Raw genomic sequence first — 24,907 nt, forward strand, 5'->3', positions numbered from 1 at the left:
TCCTTGTGTTCTCTCATCACATTTTACTCTTTTCCTGTGCCTGAGGAGCAAGGGGGGAATCGCAGCCAGCGTTGGGGGCATGCTGGAGCTGCTCCTTGCCTCTCTGTCCCCCTCCATCCTCCTGCTCCCTCCACCACGCTGCCCTTCACCAGGGACAAAGTCACCTCTTTATTCACAGCAGCAGAGGCTCTCCCACTTCATCATCCCCCAGGCAGCCCCCTTTTACAGCCAGGGAAGGGGGACACTGGCTGCCATCTGCCAGGCTTGGGCAGAGCCCACCAGAAAGCCTGTGGTCTGCGCCACATCCAAGGAGTTGATCCACGGAATTGCTCTTTCTATCCACCAGGGCTGGTCTGGGGGTTTAATAGGTGGAGGGAGACCTTTCAAGCGAGAAGACTTTGCCCACAGCAGTTTCTATCTACTCAAACATGGAGTGTCGTGGAGGAAGCGTCCCAGGCGCTGCTCAGAGGAGGCAGCAGGCTCGGAAGAGCAGCATCCCGTCGGGCGAGGAGAGGTGCAGGGAGATGCTCTCGTTGGCTGAGACGAAGAGCACGGAGCCACGGCGCAGGGACATCTCGGAGGCTGCCGCTGTGGAGGTGCCCACGGCTGTCCCTTGGATCACCAGCAAGATGCTGGCAGAGTCCATGGCAGAGATGAGGTACAGCTTGATGGAGGCAGGGATCTGCCAAGGGAAATGGCACTGTGCTGGAGTGTCCCTCAGCTTTACTCGTCTCTGCAGAGCTGGAAGGGGGTTGTCCCCGTTGCCAGCCCTTTGCTGTGCCTGCAGCAGCCCAAGCCCAGGGATCTCAGCTTGGCTGAGGACACCCAAGACCTCTTCCTGGTTCTCCCTCTGCCCAGAGCTGCTGGAGAAGGTGAACAAGCTCCAGGGAGGGATAAAGAGACCAGCACCCCGTTATGCCCGAGCATCCCTCCCTCCTTGCCAGGACACTGAATACAAAGGTGAGCGAGCCCCAGCCAGCGCTGGGGTGTCCCACCCGCTGTCCCCAGCACGGAGCTGTCACCTCTCACCTCTATCCTCATGATGGTGAAGTCTGGCACGGGTGGGTCATAGAGGTAGACGTGGGGATCGAGCTGGCTCTGTGCCGCCGGGAGGATCTTGGAGCTGCTGGGTGCTGGTGTGTAGTTGAGCATCTCACACAAGGTGAGCACATCGATGAATTTGGGCGTCAGCCCGGCACGCACTGTGTTGTCTGAGCACGCCATCACCTCCACACAGTCTGCGGGGACGGGGCAGCACCGTCAGCCCAGCCCAGCCCAGCCCAGCCGTCAGCCCAGCCCCCTTCCTGTCCCCATGGCCAGGATGCCGGGGCTAGGAGAGCTCCCCCGACACTCACCTCCGTGCAGGTAGGCGTGGGGCTCATTGGCTCCCAGGAACATGGCTTCCCCTGGCTCCAGCCTCACCAGGTTGAGGAAATAAATGGTGAAGCAGCCGATGTCCCCCGGGTACTGGGAGTGCAGCCGCAGCAGCAGCTCCCCGTTGCTCCCTGCCGTGTCCTTCCCTTCTGCCGCTGTGCAGGACAGAATGGGCCCAACGTGGGGAGGGGGCTGGGGCTGCCCCAGCCTCTCCCCAAACACAGCCCTCCAAACTGGTTTGGGGTGTCACAGGCAGCACCCACCTTCCTGGGAGATCCTCTTCACCAGCATGTTCAGCTGGTCCACGAAGAACTTCTTCTCGCTCTTCATGAGGCGGGTGAAGCAGACGCGGAGGGCGGCCGAGACGCCGCGGGGGTCGTCACTGCCGCTGCGCTCCAGCTGCTCCGCCGCCACCTCCCCGATCAGAGCCCGCAGCTCGGGGACATCTGCGGGGCCAGCCCCATTCAGAGCCAGTCCCCCAGGCCAGGGGAGAACAGCCCCGGTCAGGAGCAGCATCCCCCATCCCAGGAGAGCACAGTCACCATCCCCTCAGAGAATCCCATCCCTGGGAGTGCTGCCCGCACCCTGAACTCCATCCCAAGGGAGCACAGCTCCCATCCACACCCCAAAGCCCATCCCAAGGGAGCACAGCCCCCATCCACACCCCAAACCCCATCCCAAGGGAGCACAGCCCCCATCCACACCCCAAACCCCATCCCAAGAGAGCACCATCCCCACATCAAACCCCATCCAAAGGGAGCAGGGTCCTCATCCCCACCCCAAAGCCCATCCCAAGGGAGCATGGCCACCATCCCCATCCCAAAGCCCATCCCAAGGGAGCATGGCCACCATCCCCATTCCAAAGCCCATCCCAAGGGAGCACAGCTCCCATCCACACCCTGAACCCCATCCCAAGGGAACACAGCCGCCATCCCCATCCCAAAGCCCATCTCAAGGGAGCATGGCCACCATCCCCATCTCAAGGGAGCATGGCCACCATCCCCATCCCAAAGCCCATCCCAAGGGAGCATGGCCACCATCCCCACCCCACGGCCACCGTCCCCACCGCAGGGTCTGACCATGCATTCTCCTCCATCCTTACTCTGGAGGAAGGAGACAATCTCCTCCACAGGCCGGAAGCCACACATGCCCTCGAAGGGGGTGAGGGCGATGGCCATTTCGGGCTTGTGGTTGGCATCGGGATAGTGCTCGGGGAACTGGGCGTGGAGCTTCGCTGCCAGCTCCTGCAGAGAGGGCACAGGAGCTGCCTGAGCTCCCCAGGGACACGGGGTCCACCTGGGCTGCCCATGCCCGGGCTCTCCCTACCTTGTTGGGGTGTGCCTGGACGGACAGGGCGGTGTTGACAGACAGCACCTTGAACAGGAAGGGCAGGTGTCCCTGGAAGGCGTCCTTCACCTTGGCCCCCAGGCAGGCGGGGTTGTCGGCAATCCACTGGCCCAGGGTCTTTTGGGGGATGCGGTTATCCCGGATGAGGGCATCGCCCCGGGGGTGTGTGCCCATCCACAGCTGCGAGACACCAACACACGGGTGGCACCCCGAGCCGAGCAGCCAGCTCGGATGACTTGGGCTTTTCCAGGGGGGTGATCCCTGGCAGCTCCCTCGGGGGCTGAGTCATGCCGGGCTTCCTTCCAAGCCAGGCACCCCCCGGGGAACACGGAACAGCTGAGGGTCAGCATCAATCGCGTCCCGGATGATGAGAGCCACGGCCGCGGGATGGGATGGACACACGGATGGAACGGAGACACGGACACAGAGACACACTCACCTCAGCGTAGGGCTGGTCAGGCTGGATCTGGACCAGGGGGTCACCGCTGGCCACCAGCTTGGCCACCTCGCTCTCCAGGCCCACCTTCCCCCAGGAATAGTTCTGCACCACGCAGGAGAGGGGGAACACTGCGGGAGGGAAGTCAAGTGTTAGCGGGGCACAGAAAGAACGCCCGAAAATCCTCCCGGACACCCACAGAGCCCGTGGGGCAGGGTGACAGCGTGTCAGGGAGGGGGAGGACCGCGGTCTTGGGAGGGGACACTGTCGGTGGGGACAATTTCCAGCCATCACACGGCGATCCGGGGGTGCTCGGGCTGGGGGCACGACTCAGGGGCTCTCCTCCCCGTGGCCCTGGGGGGGTCCCGGAGGGGGTCCCGGTGGCCCATCCCCGGGCGGGCGGTTTGTGCCATTGCCCGCGCCCCGCTCACCCCGGATCTCCGCCATGGCTCGGCCGGGCAGGACCTGCCCCCCTCCCCTCCCCCCCCACCGCCGCCGCCGCCGCGTGTGACGTCACGAGACCACGCCCATCGGGTTAACCCCGCGCGAGCTGTGCGCGCCGCCGTGACGTCACGCGGCTCCCGGTCACGCGGGTGCCCCGGAAGCGCCAGGAGCGGCGGCGGCGGGAGCGAAGCAGGAGCTGACCGCGCCCATGTCGGGCTTCGACACCAACCCGTTCGCCGACCCGGTGGACATCAACCCCTTCCAGGTGGGCGCGGGTTGCGGGCGGGCTCCCCCGGCGCGGCGCGGCCCCGCCGGGCCCCCGTGCCCCGCACGCCGGGACGTGGCACTGAGTGAAGCGCCACCGGCCAATGGCGGAGCCGCTCCTTCGCGCCTCGGCCAATCAGAGGCAGGGGGCGGGACCGGGGGGGCGTGAGGCGGCCGCGACCCCCGGCCCTGAGGGCGGCCTGGACCCGAGCCCCGGGTCCCGCTCCCCGTCTGCCCGCGGATCCCATCTCCTCCAGTCTCTGCAGCCCCTTCCCCTGCCCCCCGCGCCGCCACGGCCGGGGGTCCCGAATCCCTTCCGCAGCGCTGTGACGCCCCCCCCCGGATCCCTCCCGCTGTGTCCCCGCTGCTCTCACCTCGGGGAGAGGGGGGCTCTCCCATACAGCTGGGAATGCCTGCTCTGAGGACTTATTCAAAATAATCCATCGCTGGAGCTCTCTCGGCCGTGCTGCGTGGTGGTTGTCTGCTGGTTGTCTGCTGCATCTCTCTCTGAGTTTCTTTTTAAGGCGCTTCAGCGCTTAAAAGTGAGTTCCCGTGGCAAAGCTGTGGATTTCGTGGCTCAAGGCAGAGGATTGCTGTTAAGGTCACTGAGGACTTGGTGTGCGTTCGCTGGGTTTCTCCTCTCTGGGATTAACCTCTGAAAACTGGGGTCACTGCTGCAGGGAGCTGGCCTGGCCCGGCCTCCGGGCCGCGGTGCTGTGCAGTGCTGTGACAGTCAGGGTCCAGAGCTCAGCCTCACCTCCGCTGCCTACCTGGCATGGGAGCACAGGAAGGAGGGCTTTGTTGACCTTGGGTTTCAGGGCTGAGCCAAACACAAGTTGTTTGTTGATGGAGCTGGGTCTTTTGAGCAATCTGAGTGAAAAAATTCTTTCTCTTCTCCCCCACTTTCATTTGGACATGGTCTCGTGACTCTCAGGAACGGGAAGGGTTGGGATGATCGTGCTCCTCTGATGTTCGTTCTGGGGAGTAGAATATGTTGTTGTTCATGGACATGGGACTTGTTGCTTTGGCTTTGAGGAAGTAAACATTCCTAGAATCACAGAGTGGTTTGGGTTAGAAGGGAAATTAAAGCTCATCCAGTCCCACCCTCTGCCATAAGCAGGGACATTTCCACTGTCCCAGGCTGCTCCAAGCCCCGTCCAACCTGGCCTGAAACACTTCCAGGGATCCAGGGGCAATCCCAGCTTCTCTGGGCACCCTGTTCCAGGGCCTTCCCACCTTCACAGGGAAGAATTTTCTAATATCCAATCTAATCTCTATCAGTTTGAAGCCATTTTCTGTTCTCCTGTCACTTCAGGCCCTTGTAAAAAGTCTGTCTCCATCCTTCTTGTCATCTCCCTTCAGCTGCTTTGTGCACATTAAAGCTGTCCTGGTATCTGGCAGAACAGGGCCGTGCTCACTCTTTATTCACTGTTCAAACAAGAAAAGGTTGAAGGTGACTTCCAGGCAGTAACTCCCCTGTCAGGCTCACTTAACGAGGATTGACACATGTCCTGTCGTGGATTCCCACCCTGGGACAGCTCTTTGCAGCTCATCTGATCCTTGTGGAAGGTTCTGTACCCTCCTCTCGGGAGTGCAAGTTTTTGTCTTACCTTTTTTTTAATCAAGAAAAATTCCCCAGTCTCCAGCAGCTGGTTGAGAGGAATTTTTGACTGCTGCTTCCTGGAGCCTCGTTGGTCAGGTTTGAAATGGAATCCCAGCCTGTGGGACAGCCTGTTCCCTGCCAGGGGCTGGATGCAGGTGTTGGCTCTGTGCTGGGTGGACAGTGTTCCACTGACACCCCTGCCCATGCTCTGGAAGCAGCAGAAGCCTCCTCATCCTCCCAGCCCTGTGGATCTCTCCTGCCACAGCACCAGGATTGTCCCTCCTTGCTGGAGCTCCCAGTTCAGTGCTTCATCCTCCTCAAATCCTGATGTGACCGGGGTTTCTGCCTTTTCAGGAGACTTTGTTCATGATATTCTTGAAGCTTTGTGTAAAATAAGCTGCTTTGGTCCTGTTGAAAATATCTCTGGTTGCTCTGTTACTTATTGTAACCAGTTAATGAGAGATGATTAACTTCCTTCCTTTATCTAGTAACCTGCTGGAAGTGGCAGCTGCCTCCAAAACTTTGATTCCAGCTTCAGACAGAGCTGGAAACTTCTATCCTTTCCAGAGATACCAAAAATGAAATCCTCAAGATTTCTCTCAGTTCATGTTCCAGGCAGTGGCAGCACCCTCAGTCTGCAGGAGTGGTTCTATCTGGGGCAATACTGTGATATTTTGGCAGCTGTGTTAAGTTCCAGGCGATTCTAGGTTGAGCTCTTTTTCCTTGATCTCATCTAGAAAGACCTCTCATTTTGTTTCTTTAATCTGTGGGAAGAGAAAGAAAAGAAAATGCAGAATTCCTTGCACAAACCTGTTGTGCCCGAACCTTTCAGCAGCACGACAGCAACTTTGTATTTGCATTAAAGCTGCATTTGAAAATAGTTTTAATATTCCTGGCAGTGCAGTTTGGTCCAGATGTGGAATTATTCTGGGCTGGGGGGCATCTGAAGCCATGGAAAACAACATCACACATCCCTGGCACTTGAGGAATTGATGGTTGGAAGGGCAGCAAATGGGATCTGCTCATGGCACCCTGCAGGTCAAGCCAGTTGTTGATCTGTGAGCCCAAGCTTTGTGGCTGCACACCCTTACTGTGGCTCCAAGAGGTTCTGAATCAAATCCCTGTCTCCTGATCCTTTCTAAGGCTTGTTTCAAGAGGGTCAGCTGCCTTTTGCTGCCTAGCTGGCAGAAAATAGCTGTAAAACATGAAGTTTGTGGGCAGCTCCTCGCTGATCTCTGCATTCCTGGTGCTCACTCATCCCTCCCTGCCTGCTCCAGGCTCACTGGAGCTGCTGCCCGTGCATCACCCTCTGCTTTCCTTCCTGCCCTCCCCAGGCACGTGTCCAAACTTCAGCTTTGTTGCAAATTCCCTGCTCTTTGGGTTCCTATTTTAGACACGTTTGCACAATAGCAGGCAAGTTCAGCCCAGCTGCTGGGCCTTGGCCTTACTGCCTAATTAAATGATTTTTTTTAAAGCTGTGCAGAAAGATGGGAGCTTGTCTACCTTGGGAATCAAACTGTGGTGCAGCTGAAGCTGTGGTGCTGCTCTCCCTGCCCTTGGAGAGCCTCCAGCTTTCTTTTGGGTGCAGGGAGGTAAAATGTGTGTTTTATGGTGGTACTGTAGCATTTTTCCTTGTTCCCAGCCTGCCCCCCCGGGCTCTCCAGAGGGTTATGCAGCTTTCACTTTCCACTTCCCACACCTTGAAGGGAGTTCTCTTCCTTGTGCAGTTGTTTTCTGCTGGACTTTAGTCCAGCTGGGGCTGGTGTGGTGGGCAGCACTGCTGTGCGTGAGGGGAAGTATAAACTTGTGCTGACAGCCCTTATCTCTGCACAGCTGAAGCTCCCAAAGGAGTCAGGAGTGAAAGAAAAGCACTTTTTATCTCCAGCCTGGCAGTCCTGCTGCTTCTTCCCACTTGTTGCAGCCCTTCCTGGCTGGGGAGTTGAACTTCCCCGAGCAGCAGCATCGGGGAATGCGATGCCTGAGCCCGGGGTGATTCACAAACGAGTGCGACCTGTTGGTGGGGAGTGCCTGCCGTGCAGGAGCTGCGCAGTTACTCATTAACTGCTCCCTGTGCATCCTGCTCGGCAGAGGGCTGCGCTAGAGCCCCGTGTGAGAAACGCCAGTCGCTTGGTTTTTACACCTTAAAAGTTTCATAGTAATAAAATGGTTATCATATAATTAGAGTAATAAAGATTTGTGACAGTTTGGATTAGGACAATATGAGACAACAGAAACAAAGAGTTTCAGATGTCTGGGTACCTCTTTCTGGGCAGCATGAGCCCGAAAAAGGACCCACATTAACAGAGGATTAACCCTTAAAAGCAACAGCCTGTTGCATATTCATCCACCTCATCCATGATGCATCAATTTCATTCAAACACAGGATTCTGTCTGGGCAGTGTCAGCTTCTTCCTCTGAATCCTGACAGCATCTTCAAGCCTGAGGGAGGCAGGAAGAAGTTAATTTCTTCTGATAAGAGGGCAATAAATTCTCTTTTTCTGGAAGATTTAGGTGTCCTGTGGCTGCTATCTCTCTAGGAATCATTTCTTTTAAACAAGTATCCTACATAGCATAGTTTCTATTTTAACATTTTGTTATAACCTAAAACTATATTTAACACACTACTTCAGAAAATTAATACAGCATCACTAACATAACACATAGAATATTCATTTGAATATTTGCAAAAAGCCAACGATAAAATAGGCGTTTTTAACACCCGGGAATAGCTCCAGAGGGATTTTCCTCCGTGCCCCGGCTCCATCAGCCCCGCATGCCCCGGGGCAGCCTCGGTTCCTTCTCCTCCCATGGAGCACCAAATTACAAGGGCTGGTCTGGACACACGGGGTGCTGGAGGGAGGAGAAGCCGCTTTTAATTTTCTGAGCCACGCCCAGCTCTCAGGTTGCCAGGCCAGGAGGATTTCCGAGTTCAAAAAAAGGCCTTGTTTCTGGGATAAGTGGGGAGAGAAGTGCTCCAGAGGGCAGCACCTGGCTGCCCAAGAGGAACCTCTGCATGCAGAGGAGTAGGTGGAAAAGAGGAGATAAAAACAGCTGCATGAAAACCCTGCAGGTGAGGGGGAGAGAGGTGTTCTGAGGTGCAGAGAGCCTGTTTTTAAACATCAGAGGATGTTTAAAAGATGAGTGGGAGGTGCTGTGAGTGGAAGTGAGAGCTGTTATGCCAGCAGCATTAAAACCTCCTAAAATAATTGGTGTCACACCTCCAGCTCAATTTTCCTGAGTGTTTCACTTATCTAGAGCAATCATTGGCATTTTAGCTTGCTAGCATCTCTCAGCCAGCATCAGCTGTATCTGAAGCCTCGTTTTGTGTGGCTCCATGCTTGCTTTGTGAGTCCCAGCAACATCCTGACCATGGGTGGATAAATCCAAATCCCTGGAAATTTGGAATGACTCGCTGTAGGTGAGGAGAAGTAACCTGCACAAAGTACTCCTGTGCCAAAAGCACATTGTGGTTGTTCAGACATCCCTCTTGGCTGAACAGGAGATTATTTCTGCTGACAAGTCTTGCCTTGCTGGTAGTCATCTCCTTGGATATTTACACTCCATGCCAGCCAGGGCCATCTCCCTGTGGCAGGGATGTGTTTCACCCCCTCAAATTCCCAGCTAGCAAGCAGATGGAAAGCAGGCAGCATGGATAGGATGGACTTGGTGTTCTTAAAGGCCTTTTCCAGACTGAACAATTCAGTGCTATCAGTGCTGATAGTCCATATCCAGTGCTGATTTCTCCTTGTGCTCTCTCCCTGCAGGACCCCTCGGTGACACAGCTCACAAACACCAGCCAAAGTGGCTTGGATGAATTCAACCCCTTTTCCGAGAGCTCCCAGCGGGTATGTGCCATGTTTCCTTGTGCTCTGTGTGCCTGGTGGTGCTTTTAGTGCTGTAGGAGGTCCCTTGGCAGGTGCAGCTTAAAAAAAGAGGAGTTCACAGCTGATTTCTGTAGCCCCACATTTCTCTTCACAGAGAAAAGCAAGGCAAAAGAATATTTCTGGGGTTCACATTCTCTGAACCTCAGAGAAAGAAAACACAATTCTTATCATTTGCTCTGCCTGTGTTTGTACAAAAGTAGAATACAACATGGAGATTTTTTACCCAAAGTCATGGTATTTTGTTTCCTTGGCCTACCAGGGCCAAGAGTGTGTGTGTCAGGGCTGTCGAGTGACTGTCAGGGCAAGGTAAGCAGTGTGTGCCGAGCTGAGTACTTGGCAGATTCAGTTTTAGATGTATAGAATAATAGAGTACAATAAAGTAATTAATTAACCTTCTAAAATCAATGGAGTCAGATGCATCACTCTCTCCCCTCATTGGGGCCATCACAGCACAACTATAGATTTCCCCGTGGATGTGGCTCATGGAGTGCAGGAGTGGGAAATTGCTCCTGCACTGGAGCAGTAATGAGCTCCCAGCTGGAGCTCTCCAGTGGCATGGAACAGCTCCTCTCCAGCTGGCTGCTGGCTCCCAGGGAAGCCCCATGAAGTGTGGAGGGGAAGATGGTTTGTGGCAGGGCACAGCAGCATTCATTTACTCCCTGGGCTGGGGGAGCTGAGCTGGCCTGGCCGTGCCACTGAGGGATGGCTGGGAGAGCCTCACCCTTATTCCCTGGCTGCTGCCATGAGCCAGGTGGGAGAAGGAGGGCAGGAAGGCGAGGTTTGTGCTTTAAACAATTCACCAAGAGCCCGTTGTGTTTCTCCTGCCCTGTTTTTCCCTTCTCTCGCAGACGAATGCGGCGCGGACGACGCCGGCGGTGCAGCCCTCGGGCCACTCGCAGCCTGCCGTGCTGCAGACATCTGTGGAGCCCACACCACAGGTACAGCCCCTCTCTGCTGCCCTCCCAGCCTCCCCCAGCTCCCAGGGCCTCTGGGAGCACAGCATTCCCTGGGGTGGGCACTGGGAAGCTGCAGGTGGTCTTTTCAACTTGCATTTCCAAGGCAGATCTTTGTAGGGAATACACACGTACAGTCCTTCTTATATCTCCTTCCCTGTCCCTCTGGTGGCAGAGCTTGCTTTGCCTTGTGTTCTGTTGGCTCTGGCTTCCCTCTGGAAATCCTGGAATGAATCCTGCTAATGCTTTTAGCTTAGTTCTGGTGTTTGATCAGACACTCTCAGTGCCAGGAGAATAAATGCAAGTACCCAGCTGCCAGCACCACCTCATCCAAAGAACTGGGAGAAGGAATCATTTCTCAGAATGCAAAACAGGTAGAAGAGATCCTTAAGAGGTGTGGTAGGCAGCTGGGAAGGGAATTGTCCTGGTAAGCCCAGGAGCCCTGCTCACCACTCTCTAGTGATGAGCTCCGAGCAGTCAGGAGAAGTGTGAGGTAGAAAAGCTCCTCCTGCCAGCCCTGACTTCCTGTAGAATAGCTTGATTTTGTCCTCCAGTGGCAGAATCAAGATGTCTGAGGCTGAGTTTTCCTGTCACCCTGTGCCCAAGATGTCAGGGGCTGAGCTTTCATGTCACCCTGTGCCCAAGATGTCAGGGGCTGAGCTTTCCTGTCACCCTGTGCCCAAGATGTCAGGGGCTGAGCTTTCCTGTCACCCTGTGCCCAAGATGTCAGGGGCTGAGCTTTCCTGTCACCCTGTGCCCAAGATGTCAGGGGCTGAGCTTTCCTGTCACCCTGTGCCCAAGATGTCAGGGGCTGAGCTTTCCTGTCACCCTGTGCCCAAGATGTCAGGGGCTGAGCTTTCCTGTCACCCTGTGCCCAAGATGTCAGGGGCTGAGCTTTCCTGTCACCCTGTGCCCAAGATGTCAGGGGCTGAGCTTTCCTGTCACCCTGTGCCCAAGATGTCAGGGACTGAGCTTTCCTGTCACCCTGTGCCCAAGATGTCAGGGGCTGAGCTTTCCTGTCACCCTGTGCCCAAGATGTCAGGGGCTGATCTTTCCTGTCACCCTGTGCCCAAGATGTCAGGGACTGAGCTTTCCTGTCACCCTGTGCCCAAGATGTCAGGGGCTGAACTTTCCTGTCACCCTGTGCCCAAGATGTCAGGGGCTGAGCTTTCCTGTCACCCTGTGCCCAAGATGTCAGGGGCTGAACTTTCCTGTCACCCTGTGCCCAAGATGTCAGGGGCTGAACTTTCCTGTCACCCTGTGCCCAAGATGTCAGGGGCTGAGCTTTCCTGTCACCCTGTGCCCAAGATGTCAGGGGCTGAGCTTTCCTGTCACCCTGTGCCCAAGATGTCAGGGGCTGAGCTTTCCTGTCACCCTGTGCCCAAGATGTCAGGGGCTGAGCTTTCCTGTCACCCTGTGCCCAAGATGTCAGGGGCTGAGCTTTCCTGTCACCCTGTGCCCAAGATGTCAGGGGCTGAGCTTTCCTGTCACCCTGTGCCCAAGATGTCAGGGGCTGAGCTTTCATGTCACCCTGTGCCCAAGATGTCAGGGGCTGAGCTTTCCTGTCACCCTGTGCCCTGCTTCCTTCCCATCCTGGCACCCTGGAGAGGGCAGGGCTGACCTCTCTGACGTCTCTGTCCCCTCCCCAGGCCGTGGCTGCAGCAGCACAGGCAGGGCTGCTCCAGCAGCAGGCAGAGCTAGAGAGGAAGGCAGCTGAGCTGGAGAAGAAGGAAAGGGAACTGCAGAGCCACGCAGCCAGCATCGACCGTGAGTACTGACTCCTGCCCAGGGCAGCCTGGATCCCTTGGTTTGCCAGGATTTCAGGAGAACTCCCTGTGGCCCCCCTTCTGGGACAGTGCCTGGCATCCCGCAGCTTCCAGGATGGGAAGGTGGGATGCTGGAGGTCAGCTCTGGTGGGTCCTTGCCCTCAAGCAGCTGCATTTCACCACCAAAAGCTCTCAAGCACTGATCTGTGCTCGTGTCAGAGCTGGTGAGTGACACTGCCATGCTGAGGCTTCTCACTGAGAGCAGCAAAGCTCTCTCCTCAGCCTCAACACTCTCTTAACCACAGGAACCCAATATTGTCCCCCCTAATGTGGGTCTGAACTGGCTGAATCTGGGCTTGCAGGGCTGAGTGATGGTGGCTGTGATGGCCCTTTGGCCAGTGCATGGGAATTCTGCCTTCCTCCAGGGAAAACCCCTGCACACAGCTGCTGTGCCAGCAGTTTATCCCATTCCTGCTGTGCTGCCTGCTCAGATATAAGAACTGCCCAACCCCTGGGCTCTGCCAAGGTTTTAATGCATGAACTAAACAATAGCTGAACAACTGCTTGGAAATTCTGGGGTGGGAATTAGTCTTTGAATGAGAGAAGAGCAAGTGAAGAGCTGCTCCTTCCTCCCTCCCACAGCGAGGCAGAACAACTGGCCTCCTCTCCCCAAGAGGTGTCCCATCAAGCCGTGCTTCTATCAGGATTTCTCTGCAGACATCCCAGCTGACTACCAGCGGATATGCAAGATGCTCTATTACTTGTGGATGTGTAAGTAACGGCCTCACCTGCACTCAGAATTCTTTTGGAGGAGGTTCTGTGTGAAAAGCTGAGCTCTGTCACACTCTAAATGCTGTTGGTGTTGTCTGCAAGGCTAAAATCAGGTTTCCCTCCTTTCTTATGAAGGTAAATGTGAAGAACCCCGAGTTTATGCTTTGGGAATAGCTCATTCATGACAGAATTTTAATTGTTTAATGGAGGCTTGAACAACTATGTAAGATTTGGCCGTGAGCAGCAGGATCAGATGAGCTTCTTAGGTCAAGCTGTTTCCCTTCCAAGGGAGGCAGGGAAATTAGATGGCCCAAAGTCACCCTGATTTCTGCAGCTCTCCCTGTGTTCAGTGAGACATTGGGGATGCTTTGGAGTTTCCAAGAGCTTGCTGATGTTATTTTTCTCTCTCTCCCACCCCAAACAGTGCATTCCATCACCCTGCTCCTAAACCTGCTGGCTTGCCTGGCGTGGTTCACAGTGGACAGCAGCAGAGGAGTGGACTTTGGTCTCTCCATTCTGTGGTTAATTTTATTCACCCCTTGTGCCTTCCTCTGTTGGTACCGACCAATTTACAAGGCTTTCAGGCAAGTAGTGGATTGGTTTTTTCTGTAAAAGGGATGTATCTCTTAGTGGGAGGAGCTTTGGGTTTATCTGTTCTCATCATGTTTTGCCCTCAGGATTTTTCCAGCTCTTTGCATCATTAGATAAACCCAAACCACTATGTTGCTAAACATATTAGATCTGTCTGATAGAACTTAATTATGGTGATCCTTTTTCATCCTGAAATCCAAGCCTGGGCAGACAGAGGACAGTTTGAATTCATTTTTTATTCACTTTATTAATTTCTAAGACACTGTTTGGTACACTGATGTCGAGCACACTGTGTTTGTTGAGGGAGCTGCCTTCACCCCATCTTGCATTGGGCAGAGCAATGCAGTGAACACATTTGGGTGCCCAAATTCCTCCCCTCAGCAGCTCTTCCCTGCAGAAAGGAGTTCACTGAAGCTGTTCCTCTCCTTTCAGAGCAGGGACTCAGTGCAGGGATCACAGGTTTCACTCCTGTTGCCATCTCTCCCGCAGGTCTGACAGCTCCTTCAGCTTCTTCGTCTTCTTTTTCATCTTCTTCTGCCAAATAGCAATCTACATCATCCAGGCTGTTGGAATTCCTGGCTGGGGAGACAGGTAAGCTTGGCTTTGCTGCCTGCCATGTCACACATCCTTTTCTCACCAGGGCTGTGACTGGCAGGAGCTTTGGGGCCTGCTTCTGACAGCTGCCTGTTCTTTCTCCTGTGGTTTTCCTTTCTCAGCTCATGGCAGGTCCCAGCTGCCTCCCTCCTCTGCTCTTCCCATCCTCATCCCAGTATGTGAAGGAGTATGAGAAGGGGAGGATGTGAATTTCTGGATATTGAGCAGGAATCCTTCCCTCACAGGGTGCCCAGAGCAGCTGTGGCTGCCCCTTTATCTCTGGCAGTGTCCAAGGCCGGGTTGGATTGGACATGGAACACCCTGGGATAGTGGGAGTTGTCCCTGCCCAAGGCAGGGGAGTGGAATGGGATGAGTTTGAGGCCCCTTCCAACCCAAACTGTTCTGTGATTCTGTCAGAACTCTCCTGTGCCTCTTCTCCCTCACTCAGTACAGATCATATTTGCTCCTCTGATGTGAACCAGACCTGCCTTGTTCAAACTGGAGCCTTCCCTGACAGCAGCGTGGGGCTGAGGACCTGAAACCTGGGTACTGCTCAGCCTGATCCTGCTGCTACCACTCCGACTGTGTCCCCAAACTCTCCCTGAATCCCTCTGGAGCGTGTGCTCGGTGGGCTGAGATAAGCAGAGAGGCTTTTAGCCTCACCCTTTCTCGGTGACATTGTCCAGAAGGGTGAGCCTGGGCTTTTGGAGCAGGTCCAGCAGCCTCATGGCAGCAGCTGTGCCCTGCAGGGAGAGCACAGCCTTTCCTTTCGCCCTGCTGCCCCTGCTGCAGCTCCTGGTCTGCAGTCAGGGAGCTCAGGGAAGGTTGGCAGCTCCCATTCTGGAGTCAGGGAGCTCAGGGAAGGTTGGCAGCTCCCATTGTGGAGTCAGGGAGCTCAGGGAAGGTTGGCAGCCTGCTCTGGAGTCAGGGAGCTCAGGGAAGGTTGGCAGCCTGCTCTGGAGTCAGGGAGCTCGGGGAAGGTTGGCAGCTCCCATTCTGGAGTCAGGGAGCTCAGGGAAGGTTGGCAGCCTGCTCTGGAGTCAGGGAGCTCGGGGAAGGTTGGCAGCTCCCATTGTGGAGTCAGGGAGCTCAGGGAAGGTTGGCAGCCTGCTCTGGAGTCAGGGAGCTCAGGGAAGGTTGGCAGCTCCCATTGTGGAGTCAGGGAGCTCAGGGAAGGTTGGCAGCCTGTTCCGGAGTCAGGGAGCTCAGGGAAGGTTGGCAGCTCCCATTGTGGAGTCAGGGAGCTCAGGGAAGGTTGGCAGCTCCCATTGTGGAGTCAGGGAGCTCAGGGAAGGTTGGCAGCCTGCTCTGCAGTCAGGGAGCTCAGGGAAGGTTGGCAGCTCCCATTGTGGAGTCAGGGAGCTCAGGGAAGGTTGGCAGCTCCCATTGTGGAGTCAGGGAGCTCAGGGAAGGTTGGCAGCCTGCTCTGGAGTCAGGGAGCTCAGGGAAGGTTGGCAGCCTGCTCTGGAGTCAGGGAGCTCGGGGAAGGTTGGCAGCTCCCATTCTGGAGTCAGGGAGCTCAGGGAAGGTTGGCAGCTCCCATTGTGGAGTCAGGGAGCTCAGGGAAGATTGGCAGCCTGCTCTGGAGTCAGGGAGCTCAGGGACGGTTGGCAGCTCCCATTGTGGAGTCAGGGAGCTCAGGGAAGGTTGGCAGCTCCCATTGTGGAGTCAGGGAGCTCAGGGAAGGTTGGCAGCTCCCATTCTGGAGTCAGGGAGCTCAGGGAAGGTTGGCAGCTCCCATTGTGGAGTCAGGGAGCTCAGGGAAGGTTGGCAGCTCCCATTGTGGAGTCAGGGAGCTCAGGGAAGGTTGGCAGCCTGTTCTGGAGTCAGGGAGCTCAGGGAAGGTTGGCAGCCTGCTCTGGAGTCAGGGAGCTCAGGGAAGGTTGGCAGCTCCCATTGTGGAGTCAGGGAGCTCAGGGAAGGTTGGCAGCTCCCATTGTGGAGTCAGGGAGCTCAGGGAAGGTTGGCAGCTCCCATTGTGGAGTCAGGGAGCTCAGGGAAGGTTGGCAGCCTGCTCTGGAGTCAGGGAGCTCAGGGAAGGTTGGCAGCTCCCATTGTGGAGTCAGGGAGCTCAGGGAAGGTTGGCAGCCTGTTCTGGAGTCAGGGAGCTCAGGGAAGGTTGGCAGCTCCCATTGTGGAGTCAGGGAGCTCAGGGAAGGTTGGCAGCCTGTTCTGGAGTCAGGGAGCTCAGGGAAGGTTGGCAGCCTGTTCTGGAGTCAGGGAGCTCAGGGAAGGTTGGCAGCCTGTTCTGGAGTCAGGGAGCTCAGGGAAGGTTGGCAGCTCCCATTGTGGAGTCAGGGAGCTCAGGGAAGGTTGGCAGCTCCCATTGTGGAGTCAGGGAGCTCAGGGAAGGTTGGCAGCTCCCACTGTGGAGTCAGGGAGCTCAGGGAAGGTCAGCAGCTCCCACTGTGGAGTCAGGGAGCTCAGGGAAGGTTGGCAGCTCCCATTGTGGAGTCAGGGAGCTCAGGGAAGGTTGGCAGCCTGTTCTGGAGTCAGGGAGCTCAGGGAAGGTTGGCAGCTCCCACTGTGGAGTCAGGGAGCTCAGGGAAGGTCAGCAGCTTGCTCTGCAGTCAGGGAGCTCAGGGAAGGTTGGCAGCCTGTTCTGGAGTCAGGGAGCTCAGGGAAGGTTGGCAGCTCCCACTGTGGAGTCAGGGAGCTCAGGGAAGGTCAGCAGCTCCCACTGTGGAGTCAGGGAGCTCAGGGAAGGTTGGCAGCTCGTGGTGCCTGTGCCAGGGCAGGCTCCAGGCAGGAGCTGCTGTCTATTTCTGCCCTCTGCCTGCAGAAGGGCCCATGGGCAGTGCTGTCCCTGGCCTCCCCCCTGCCCGAATCACGGGGTATGGGGAGGGGTTCAGTCTGGCCTGGAGAGGCTGCCTGGAGCTCTCTGCTCAGTTCTCTGCTGCCAGCCAGCACGGGTATTTTTGGCTGCAGTGTGTGGTGTGCCTTTCTGCTTCCCTGTGCTGCCAGGAGCGGTGCCACACAAGGGATGGGACCCATCCCTCCTCCTGCTGCTCTCACACGGCCTCTTGGGAAAGGTTCCTTTCTCCAGCACCCAGGAAGGTGTTCTGAGTGAGGTGTCTTGGTATTTTTAGCCACAGCCAAGTGCTGGTAACTCTGTGAATTCTCCCTGCCCCTTCCCTTCAACAATTCCCAGTGTCTGTGACTTAGAATGGTGGAATCACAGAATGCTTTGGGTTGGAAGGGACCTTAAGGCTCATCTCATCCATGGGCAGGGACACCTTCCCCTATCCCAGGTAGCTCCAGTCCCCATCCAACCTGGCCTGGGGCACTTCCAGGGATGGAGCAGTCACAGCTGCTCTGAGCAGCCTGTGCCAGGGTTTCACCAGTTCCATCCCTTCCTGCCTCTTCCTCCTGCTCCCTTTCATCCCTGTCAGGGTGACACTCAGGTCCAGGCTCCAGACCTGCCAGCTGATCTCTTCCAGTTCAGCTGTTCCAGCCTATCTTTACCCCCCTTGACTGAATTTTGAGAAGATGCCCATGGAAGTCACCGTTGGCGCCAAGGATATTGATTTTGTTGCCTGTGGGGAGGGCACAGGGCTGGAATGTAGGTGGGATGAGCACAATCCTCCTCTAGAAAAGCCAATGGAAACTCTATCCCCAAAACAAGGGCCTGGATGAGCTCCAGGCTCCTGTTTCCACAGCTGCTTGGTTTTGTGCTGCCCTGTCACCTTCCCCTGCAGCACGTGTGTGCTCCAGCTGTGCTCCAGCTGTGCTGGAATGCTGTCCATACCCAGCCCCTCTCTCTCCTGTCCCTGGCAGCGGCTGGATCGCGGCGCTGTCGGAGGTGCACGGCAACGTGGCCGTGGTGGTGATCATGATGGTGGTGGCAGCCTTCTTCACGCTCTGCGCCGTCCTCTCCCTCTTCCTCCTCAAGCAGGTGAGTGCCTCGGGGGCCAGCAGAGCTCAGGCTGCCCCCAGGGGTCTTGGGTTTGATGCCTCCCTTCACCCACTTGGGAATGATGATGGGATGGGGGCACCGGTGGGTCAGGAGGTTTTAATTAAAGAATTTTTGCTTGTGCTTCCTGCAGTGATGCCAAATTTTTTGGACAGTCTTGAAGTGGGAAGTAGCCTCCCTTTGGAGTCATAGAATCATGAAATGATTTGGGAAGGGATCTCAGAGCTCGTCTTACCTCTTGCCAAGGGCAGGGACACTTTCCACTATCCCAGGGTACTGCAAGCCCTGTCCAACCTGGCCTGGAACATTTCCAGGGATGGGGCAGCCACAGCTTCTCTGGGCACCCTGTGCCAGGACCTCCCCACCTTCCCAGAGAAGGATTTTTTCCTGATATCCCATCTAACCCTGCCCTCTGGCAGTTTGAAGCCATTGCCCCTTGTCATGCCTGGAGCTGGCAGAGCAGAGGTGGCCATGGCTCTGTCCAGCACCCAGGCATTTTCAGTCACTGCTCCCACAGTGTTGTGGGGCTTTTCAAAGCCTGGTGGGATCCCAGCGAAGGATCTTAAACCCAGCCCTCCTCCTGCCTGCCAGCAGCAGGGCTGGATTTCTGTGGAACAGCAGAAATGGAGCTTGGGGGAAGCCAAGGACAGGCTGGACTGATCCTCTTTCTCTTGGTACTTCCTTCTGCTCTTGTGCCTTTATCTTGAAGGAAATACCTGGTGCTGTTGGCACCTTCAGGTCCTGCCCTGCAGTAAATACTGGGTTAAGCCTGAGGCATCACAGTGTGGGGAATTTTGGGTCTGAAACCAGCAATTTTGCTGAGAGCTCCACATTTTTCAGCAAAATGAAGCTCTCCTGAAATCTGCCATGGAGCCACTGGCTGCAGCCCATGCTCTGCAGCTGTCCAGGGAGCTGCTTAGCCAAGGACAAGCTGGCTGTGTGCAGCAATCCCACAGCCATGATTTCATTCCCTCTTTCCCTCCCCTCTTGCCCCCAGGTGCATTCCCTGTATCGGCGCACAGGAGCCAGCTTCCAGAGGGCCCAGGAGGAGTTTTCCCAAGGCATCCTCACCAACAGGAGCTTCCAGAATGCAGCGGCTGGGGCAGCCTCCTCAGCTGCACAGAGTGCTTTCAGAGGAAACTAACCCTGCCCAGCAAATCCAGCCCTTCTTCCTGGGCTGCCTCCCTCTCGCTTCCTCTGCCCTCATCTCCCCAACCTTCTATTTTTTTTTTTTTTTCTGAAAATGCACTTTTTTGGAGGGGTACCATGTGAGCTCTGTGATGCAGACACTCCTGATGAGAAGAGGGTTTTTTTTTGGCTTCAGCTGAGCTACGGTTTGGATGATTCGTTTTCCCTGTCTTGTTTTAGGGTGTGGGGAGATGGGGGAAGACATTCTCTGAGGCAAATATTCCTCTCTCCAGGACTTTCCAGGTGTTTGTCTCTTCCTCCCCTCGCTCTGTCTGTAGCAGGAAGATGAGGGGAAGCAGGTTTTTGATTTTACTCTCTCTTCTCTTGGCCTTTGCTATGAAGAATTTGATTATCTGCTGTTTCGGGAGGGTTTTGTAATGTGCATGTAGTTGATGTCATTAATTTTAAGAACAGAAACTGTACTTTTGGGTTATTACACTCACACAATGCTGTATTTTGACCTCATAACTGCTGGGCTTCCTGAGAGCCACCCAGGAAAATCTGGGAGCAGGGGGGAGTTTGGGGGGGGATGTATTTCCCCTGGTCCCCCCAGGGCACATCCCTTGCTTCCACGAGGATCCTGCAGGTGCCAGCCAGCCCTGGGCAGGGAGAGGGGGAGAAGGGATCAGTGGAGGCTGAGTCTTCTCAGTGACTTGAGACCAGGAGAGGGAGGGCAAAAGGGATTTTGGTTTGGCTCCCAGCTCCAGCTTGGGGCAGCTGAGGATGCCGGGTCACACAGTGCCTGTGACGCCCTTCTCCAGCTAACCTTGAACGAGTCTTTCTCCAGGGAAGGCTCCTCCCTGCCTTCCTCCTCACGAGTTTAATTTTTAGCTGGGAAGGAACTGTTTCCATGTGTGTTCAGCTGCATCCCAAGATGGGATGTCCCTCGGGACGCAGGGGCGGATGGGGGCAGGTTCCCAGCTCTCCCTCCCTCAGCCCCGGGGGTGTCGGGGGGGTTTGATGCAGGTTTGGCTTTGCGGTGCCCCTTTGCCGGGGTGGGGGTTGGATCAGACTCCCCTCCTGTGCCGGTGAGGGGCGGCGGGGGGCGCTGGCATACATAAATCGGTATTTTTACACCCTTTTCCTCCTGTATTGTTGGAATTTTTTTTTCCCTGGCGTCTGATCTTTTACTGTTTAAAAAATTATTAATAAAAAATTGTTCATGTGGTCCACACACGGTGCCGTGCAGCGGGAGGGGGCGTGGCCACCACCGGGGCGGAACTATGGGCGTGGTCTGATGTGATTGGCGGCTTTGGGGCGTGGCCAACACGGATGGTGTGGAGCCAAGGGCGTGGCTTGCTTCGGGATGAAAGATATGGGGGCGTGGTCATGGCTACTGGGGGTGTGGTTTGTTGTCGCGTGGGCGTGGCCTGAGCCGTGGCGCGCCGGGAAGGCGGAAGCGGCTCCTGGGCCCCGAGTGGCGGGACCGGGGGTCCGGAGGGGCCATGGCTGGGGCCGGCTGGGCCCCGCCGCGCCTCGACGAGTTTATCCTCACCGAGCCCCTCGGCTCCGGCACCTACGCCACCGTCTACAAGGCCTACAGGAAGGTAGGGCCGAGCCCGCCGCGGGGGTCGCCTTTTTGCTCCCGAATCTGCCCCCGCACTCCCTTGGGACCCCCGTTTTCCAGCCCTCCGCATGGGGTACCACCCCCATAGCCCTCGCCTGGCACCTGCCGCCCCCTTGAAGGGGTCCTTCCCTTCCCTCCCCACCCGCGGTGGCTGTTTGGGTGGGTGGTCCAGCGTTGCCCCCTTCCTCGGTAGAGGGACACGCGTGAGGTGGTGGCCATCAAGTGCGTCAACAAGAGGAGCCTGAACCGGGCATCGGTGGAGAACCTGCTGACAGAGATCGAGATCCTCAAGACCATCCGCCATCCCAACATTGTGGAGCTCAAGGACTTCCAGGTGGGCTGGGGGCTTCCCGGGGGGCCTCTGAGCCGGAGCTGCTCCGGCTTGGATCCATCCCCGCTTCCCACGGGTGTATCCACAGTTTGCCAGCAGCTGGGCAAACTGGTCCGGGTGAACCTGTATGGGTGGAACTGGCTGGGGTGGCATGGTGGGGTCTCATTGCCTCGCAGTGGGACGGTGACCACATCTACCTGATCATGGAGTTCTGTGCCGGGGGGGACCTGTCCCGCTTCATCCGGACCCGCAGGATGCTCCCCGAGAAGGTGGCACGTGTCTTCCTGCAGCAGCTCGGTGAGGACACCCACCCTGCCTCTGGTGGGGACCCTCCCCCAGGGTTTTGGGGTGCAGGGCTGTGCTCTCACATGCCCATCCACCTGCCCAGCCTGCGCCCTGAAGTTCCTCCACGACCGCAACATCTCCCACCTGGACCTGAAGCCGCAGAACATCCTCCTGAGCGCCCCGGAGAACCCCCAGCTGAAGCTGGCAGGTCAGGGCAGCCCCTGGCAGGGGCTGCGAGCGGTCAAATCCCTTCTGCCTGTGCCCCCACGAGCTCTCTGCCCGGCAGATTTTGGCTTTGCCCAGTACATGTCCCCGTGGGACGAGAAGCACGTGCTGCGCGGCTCCCCGCTCTACATGGCCCCCGAGATGGTGTGTCGGCAGCACTACGACGCCCGTGTGGACCTCTGGTCCGTGGGCGTCATCCTTTACGGTGGGTTTGGCTTTTGTTGCCCCGGGGGGCTCTACTCAGGGCTGAATCCCCCCTCTCCATCTCCCCCCACTGCTCCTTTTCCCCCTGCAGAAGCACTTTTTGGGAAGCCGCCCTTTGCTTCCCGCTCCTTCGCTGAGCTGGAGGAGAAGATCCGCAGCGACCGGGCTGTGGAGGTAACGTGGGGTGGGGTGGGATGGGGCTGGGGAGGGTCTCACAGCCCTCAGTGGGCTCAGCCCCTTCCCTCCCCAGCTTCCCAGCCGGCCCCAGCTCTCTCTGGAATGCCGGGATCTCTTGGGACAGCTGCTGGAGAGGGACCCTCGGAAGCGCATCTCCTTCGAGTGCTTCTTTGCCCACCCCTTCGTGGACATGGAGCATGTCCCCGGCCCCGAGAGCCTGGGCAAGGCGGTGAGCGGGGCTGGGGGCTGCTACCTGGCAACGGGGGCGTTCCAAGTGCTGAGACCCCCCCTGTGTCCCCCAGACCGAGCTGGTGGTGGAGGCGGTGAGGAAGGATCAGGAGGGAGATGCCGCTGCCGCCTTCTCCCTCTACCGCAAAGCCCTGGAGTATTTCGTGCCAGCACTGCACTGTGAGTCTCCCCCGGGGCTTGTGTGGGGTCTGGGGGTATTTCTGGGGTCGCAGCACCCCGGGGGAGGCCAGTTTTCAGCCCACCCACCCCTTTGTTTGGTCGTTCTCACCTTTAGATGAGAGCGACGTGCGGCGCAAAGAAGCCATCCGGGCCAAGGTGAGCCAAAACCCCTGGGGGGGTGGGGGCAGCACCCCCATCCTCTGCACCCCGTATCGGGGGTCTCCTCACCCCCAAAATGTGCACAGGTGAGGCAGTACATCTCCCGAGCAGAGGAGCTGAAGGTGTTGGTCACCTCCAGCAACAAGAACCTCCTGGAGAAAGGAAACCCGGCCAGAGAGCTCCTTAAAGGTAGCGAGTGATTTTTGCCCATCCCCCTGTGTCAGAGCTGGCAGGGGACTCTGGTGGGGTTTTGGGCTGAAGGGTGAAGGTTTTGGGCAATCCCTGTGTCCCCTTGCAGAGATGGCCAAGGACAAACCTCGGCTCTGCGCGGCGCTGGAAGTGGCCTCGGCTGCCATCGCCAAGGTGAGGGGTGGCCTTGGGGGTCCCCTCACCCCTCGAGGGAAGGGGAAGGTGCAGACCTGCTGGGGAGGGGGCTGCTGGACCCGCCAGCCACAGCCAGCCCCCGGGGCCTCTTGCAGGAGGAGGAGGGCAGGGATGACAGTGACGCCCTGGAGCTGTACCAGCAGAGCCTGGGGGAGCTGCTGCTGCTCCTGGCCGGTGAGTTGGAACCGAGGCCGGGCTTTTAGGGCAGGGATGGGTCCTGCTCCCATCCCTCATGCCATGGCACGTTTCCCCTGCAGCGGAGCCGGCGGGGCGGCGGCGGGAGCTGCTCCACGCAGAGGTGAGTGCCAGCCCTGGGACACTGCTGTCCCCGCTGGCCTGGCCCTGAGGGACTGTGTCCTTTCTCTGTCTCCCCGCCAGATCCAGACCCTGATGGCCCGAGCCGAGTACCTGAAGGATCAGATCAAGGTATGATGGCTGGGGGGGCTCCGGGGCGTGCTGGGGGAGGATGAAGGCTGGAAAAGACCCCTCTCCCTTGGCAGATGCGGGAGGCACAATCCATGGGCAAAGAGGCGCTGGCAGAGTCCGTCCGCAGCGGTGAGTCGCCCTTTGCCGCGGGGATTGGGGAATATTCCCCAGCCCGAGGCTGATCCCAACCCCACCCAGCACGGGCCCGTCCCCCCCAGGAGCCCTCCCGGGGGGTGGCGGCGGCGGGGGCAGCCCGGTGAGTGCCCGTGTGCCCCGGCACAGCCTGTACCTTGCAGTGACTCCCGGAGCTGCCCGCGGGACGCTGCTCGCTGCCCTGCCAGGAGACGCCGGCGCCAAGGCAAGGCTTTGGCTTCCGTCCCCCCCACCCCCAGGGGTGACACCTGGGGGTCACCCTGGGGCTCCCAGCCCCAGGGGTGTCAGCGGGGCCATCTGCCCCTCTGCCAGGCACTGGCTCATTTCCCTGCCGGCCCTGCCTCGGCCGTCTGCTGCTGCAGCCTCCCCTGGCACAGCGGGCGGGTTATTCCACTCTAATTCCCTCCGCTGGCTCCACAGGAAGGGTATTTTTATCCTGGCACTGGGCTCTAGGGGCAGGACACCCCCTTGCTTTTTCGGCTGGGTGGTTCTCCCACCTCCCAAATTCTGGGGGAGCCCACAAATCCGGCCAGGAGCCGAGGGTGGGCAGGGATGCTCCGCTGTGCCTTCCTCGCCCAGCATCTACCTCTGCATCGGCTGCTGCTCGTCCAGCCTCCATCCAGCAGCCACTGCACTGGCCCAGCCTGGCCGTACCTCCCTGCCTCTCACTGCTGGAGCACTGGGAATGAGGCTTTTCCTTCCTAAACCTGGAGCCTGACAGGTATTGGCTGCCTCAGCAGTGTCACGAGCGTGAGCAGTGCTCAGCGGGGACCGACTGAGTCGGGCACGAGCAGCAGTCAGTCACCTGCAGGGAGGCACTCTCTGCACCCTGCCTGCCCTGCTCCACTCCTCAGGGCTGGCACCCCCAACATCCAAATCACGCTCCCGGGAGTCGTTGTTACGGGGTGCTGATGTTGCCTGTCCTGCAAAACAAGGTACTTGTCTCAAAATCTGCTGTATCTCAAGGGAACGTAATTTATTGTCTTTAATAAACTTTAATTTCGATTTCTCCACCTCCTCTGTGCTCAGGTTTGTGAGTTAAGCCTAAGAGGGGTCCCCAGGCAAGCCCAGGACCCAGAGGCAGCCTGGGCTCCTGGAGCCATCGAGGCAGGCTGGGGACCCTGGTCCCTGTTCCCCCAGGAGCAGAGCTGGGGTGTCCCCTCCTCTGCTCCAGCAGTGCTCTCCCTTCCTGTGCTCCCCAGGGACCCAAGGCAGCCAAAGCAAGGTTTGACCTTGTTTTCACTTCCCATCTTTTTATTTTTTTGGTGTGTGTGTGTGGAAAACATGGAGCAGAGCAGCACGAGCTGTTACGTAAAATCCTGCTTTCTCCAATAGATTTTTGTGGCGGTTGAGGAAAGCCCGTGAAGGAAAGCAGAAGGGCTGAGGCGAGCAACAGGGGCATTTTTGGGGTGTCCCACTGATATTCTAAGCCATGACCTCTTCCCAAGACAGCCTCCCCC

At 57.4% G+C, this 24,907-nt stretch overlaps 3 protein-coding genes across 8 annotated transcripts; 2 read left to right on the forward strand and 1 right to left on the reverse strand.

Moving 5' to 3' along the window:
* Nucleotides 1-144: 144 nt before the first annotated feature.
* MPI (mannose phosphate isomerase) lies at nucleotides 145-4,618 on the reverse strand. 3 transcript variants are annotated; one of them, XM_059857937.1, is made up of 8 exons: nucleotides 4,240-4,618; nucleotides 3,161-3,288; nucleotides 2,701-2,901; nucleotides 2,477-2,618; nucleotides 1,638-1,820; nucleotides 1,356-1,529; nucleotides 1,030-1,238; nucleotides 145-682 (listed from the first exon to the last, which is right to left on the reverse strand). In XM_059857937.1, the coding sequence occupies exons 1-8, from the start codon at nucleotides 4,262-4,264 to the stop codon at nucleotides 464-466; spliced, it is 1,281 nt and encodes a 426-aa protein (XP_059713920.1). In that variant the 5' UTR covers nucleotides 4,265-4,618; the 3' UTR covers nucleotides 145-463. The 3 variants fall into 3 exon arrangements, with proteins under 3 accessions (XP_059713920.1, XP_059713921.1, XP_059713919.1); XM_059857938.1 differs by lacking the exon at nucleotides 4,240-4,618 and adding an exon at nucleotides 3,589-3,634; XM_059857936.1 differs by lacking the exon at nucleotides 4,240-4,618 and having other exon boundaries at nucleotides 3,161-3,548.
* On the forward strand, nucleotides 3,707-20,300 carry SCAMP2 (secretory carrier membrane protein 2). 2 transcript variants are annotated; one of them, XM_059857939.1, is made up of 9 exons: nucleotides 3,707-3,866; nucleotides 9,233-9,313; nucleotides 10,201-10,290; nucleotides 11,955-12,072; nucleotides 12,714-12,842; nucleotides 13,267-13,426; nucleotides 13,923-14,024; nucleotides 17,805-17,922; nucleotides 18,938-20,300. In XM_059857939.1, exons 1-9 carry the CDS (start codon nucleotides 3,810-3,812, stop codon nucleotides 19,082-19,084), a joined length of 1,002 nt encoding a protein of 333 aa, XP_059713922.1. In that variant the 5' UTR covers nucleotides 3,707-3,809; the 3' UTR covers nucleotides 19,085-20,300. The 2 variants fall into 2 exon arrangements, with proteins under 2 accessions (XP_059713922.1, XP_059713923.1); XM_059857940.1 differs by lacking the exon at nucleotides 17,805-17,922.
* Nucleotides 20,301-20,481: 181 nt separating this feature from the next.
* On the forward strand, nucleotides 20,482-24,460 carry ULK3 (unc-51 like kinase 3). Of its 3 annotated transcripts, XM_059857934.1 has the most exons (16): nucleotides 20,483-20,675; nucleotides 20,889-21,029; nucleotides 21,203-21,323; nucleotides 21,415-21,519; nucleotides 21,598-21,741; nucleotides 21,832-21,914; nucleotides 21,991-22,146; nucleotides 22,220-22,325; nucleotides 22,441-22,481; nucleotides 22,571-22,673; nucleotides 22,783-22,847; nucleotides 22,964-23,042; nucleotides 23,126-23,166; nucleotides 23,247-23,294; nucleotides 23,369-23,423; nucleotides 23,577-24,460. In XM_059857934.1, the coding sequence occupies exons 1-16, from the start codon at nucleotides 20,574-20,576 to the stop codon at nucleotides 23,591-23,593; spliced, it is 1,407 nt and encodes a 468-aa protein (XP_059713917.1). In that variant the 5' UTR covers nucleotides 20,483-20,573; the 3' UTR covers nucleotides 23,594-24,460. The 3 variants fall into 3 exon arrangements, with proteins under 3 accessions (XP_059713916.1, XP_059713918.1, XP_059713917.1); XM_059857933.1 differs by having other exon boundaries at nucleotides 20,482-20,675; nucleotides 21,415-21,741; XM_059857935.1 differs by lacking the exon at nucleotides 21,991-22,146 and having other exon boundaries at nucleotides 20,482-20,675; nucleotides 21,415-21,741.
* The last annotated feature ends 447 nt before the right edge of the window (nucleotides 24,461-24,907 follow it).

This window comes from Haemorhous mexicanus, chromosome 13 (genome assembly GCF_027477595.1).
Source record: "Haemorhous mexicanus isolate bHaeMex1 chromosome 13, bHaeMex1.pri, whole genome shotgun sequence".
Lineage (NCBI taxonomy): Eukaryota > Metazoa > Chordata > Aves > Passeriformes > Fringillidae > Haemorhous > Haemorhous mexicanus.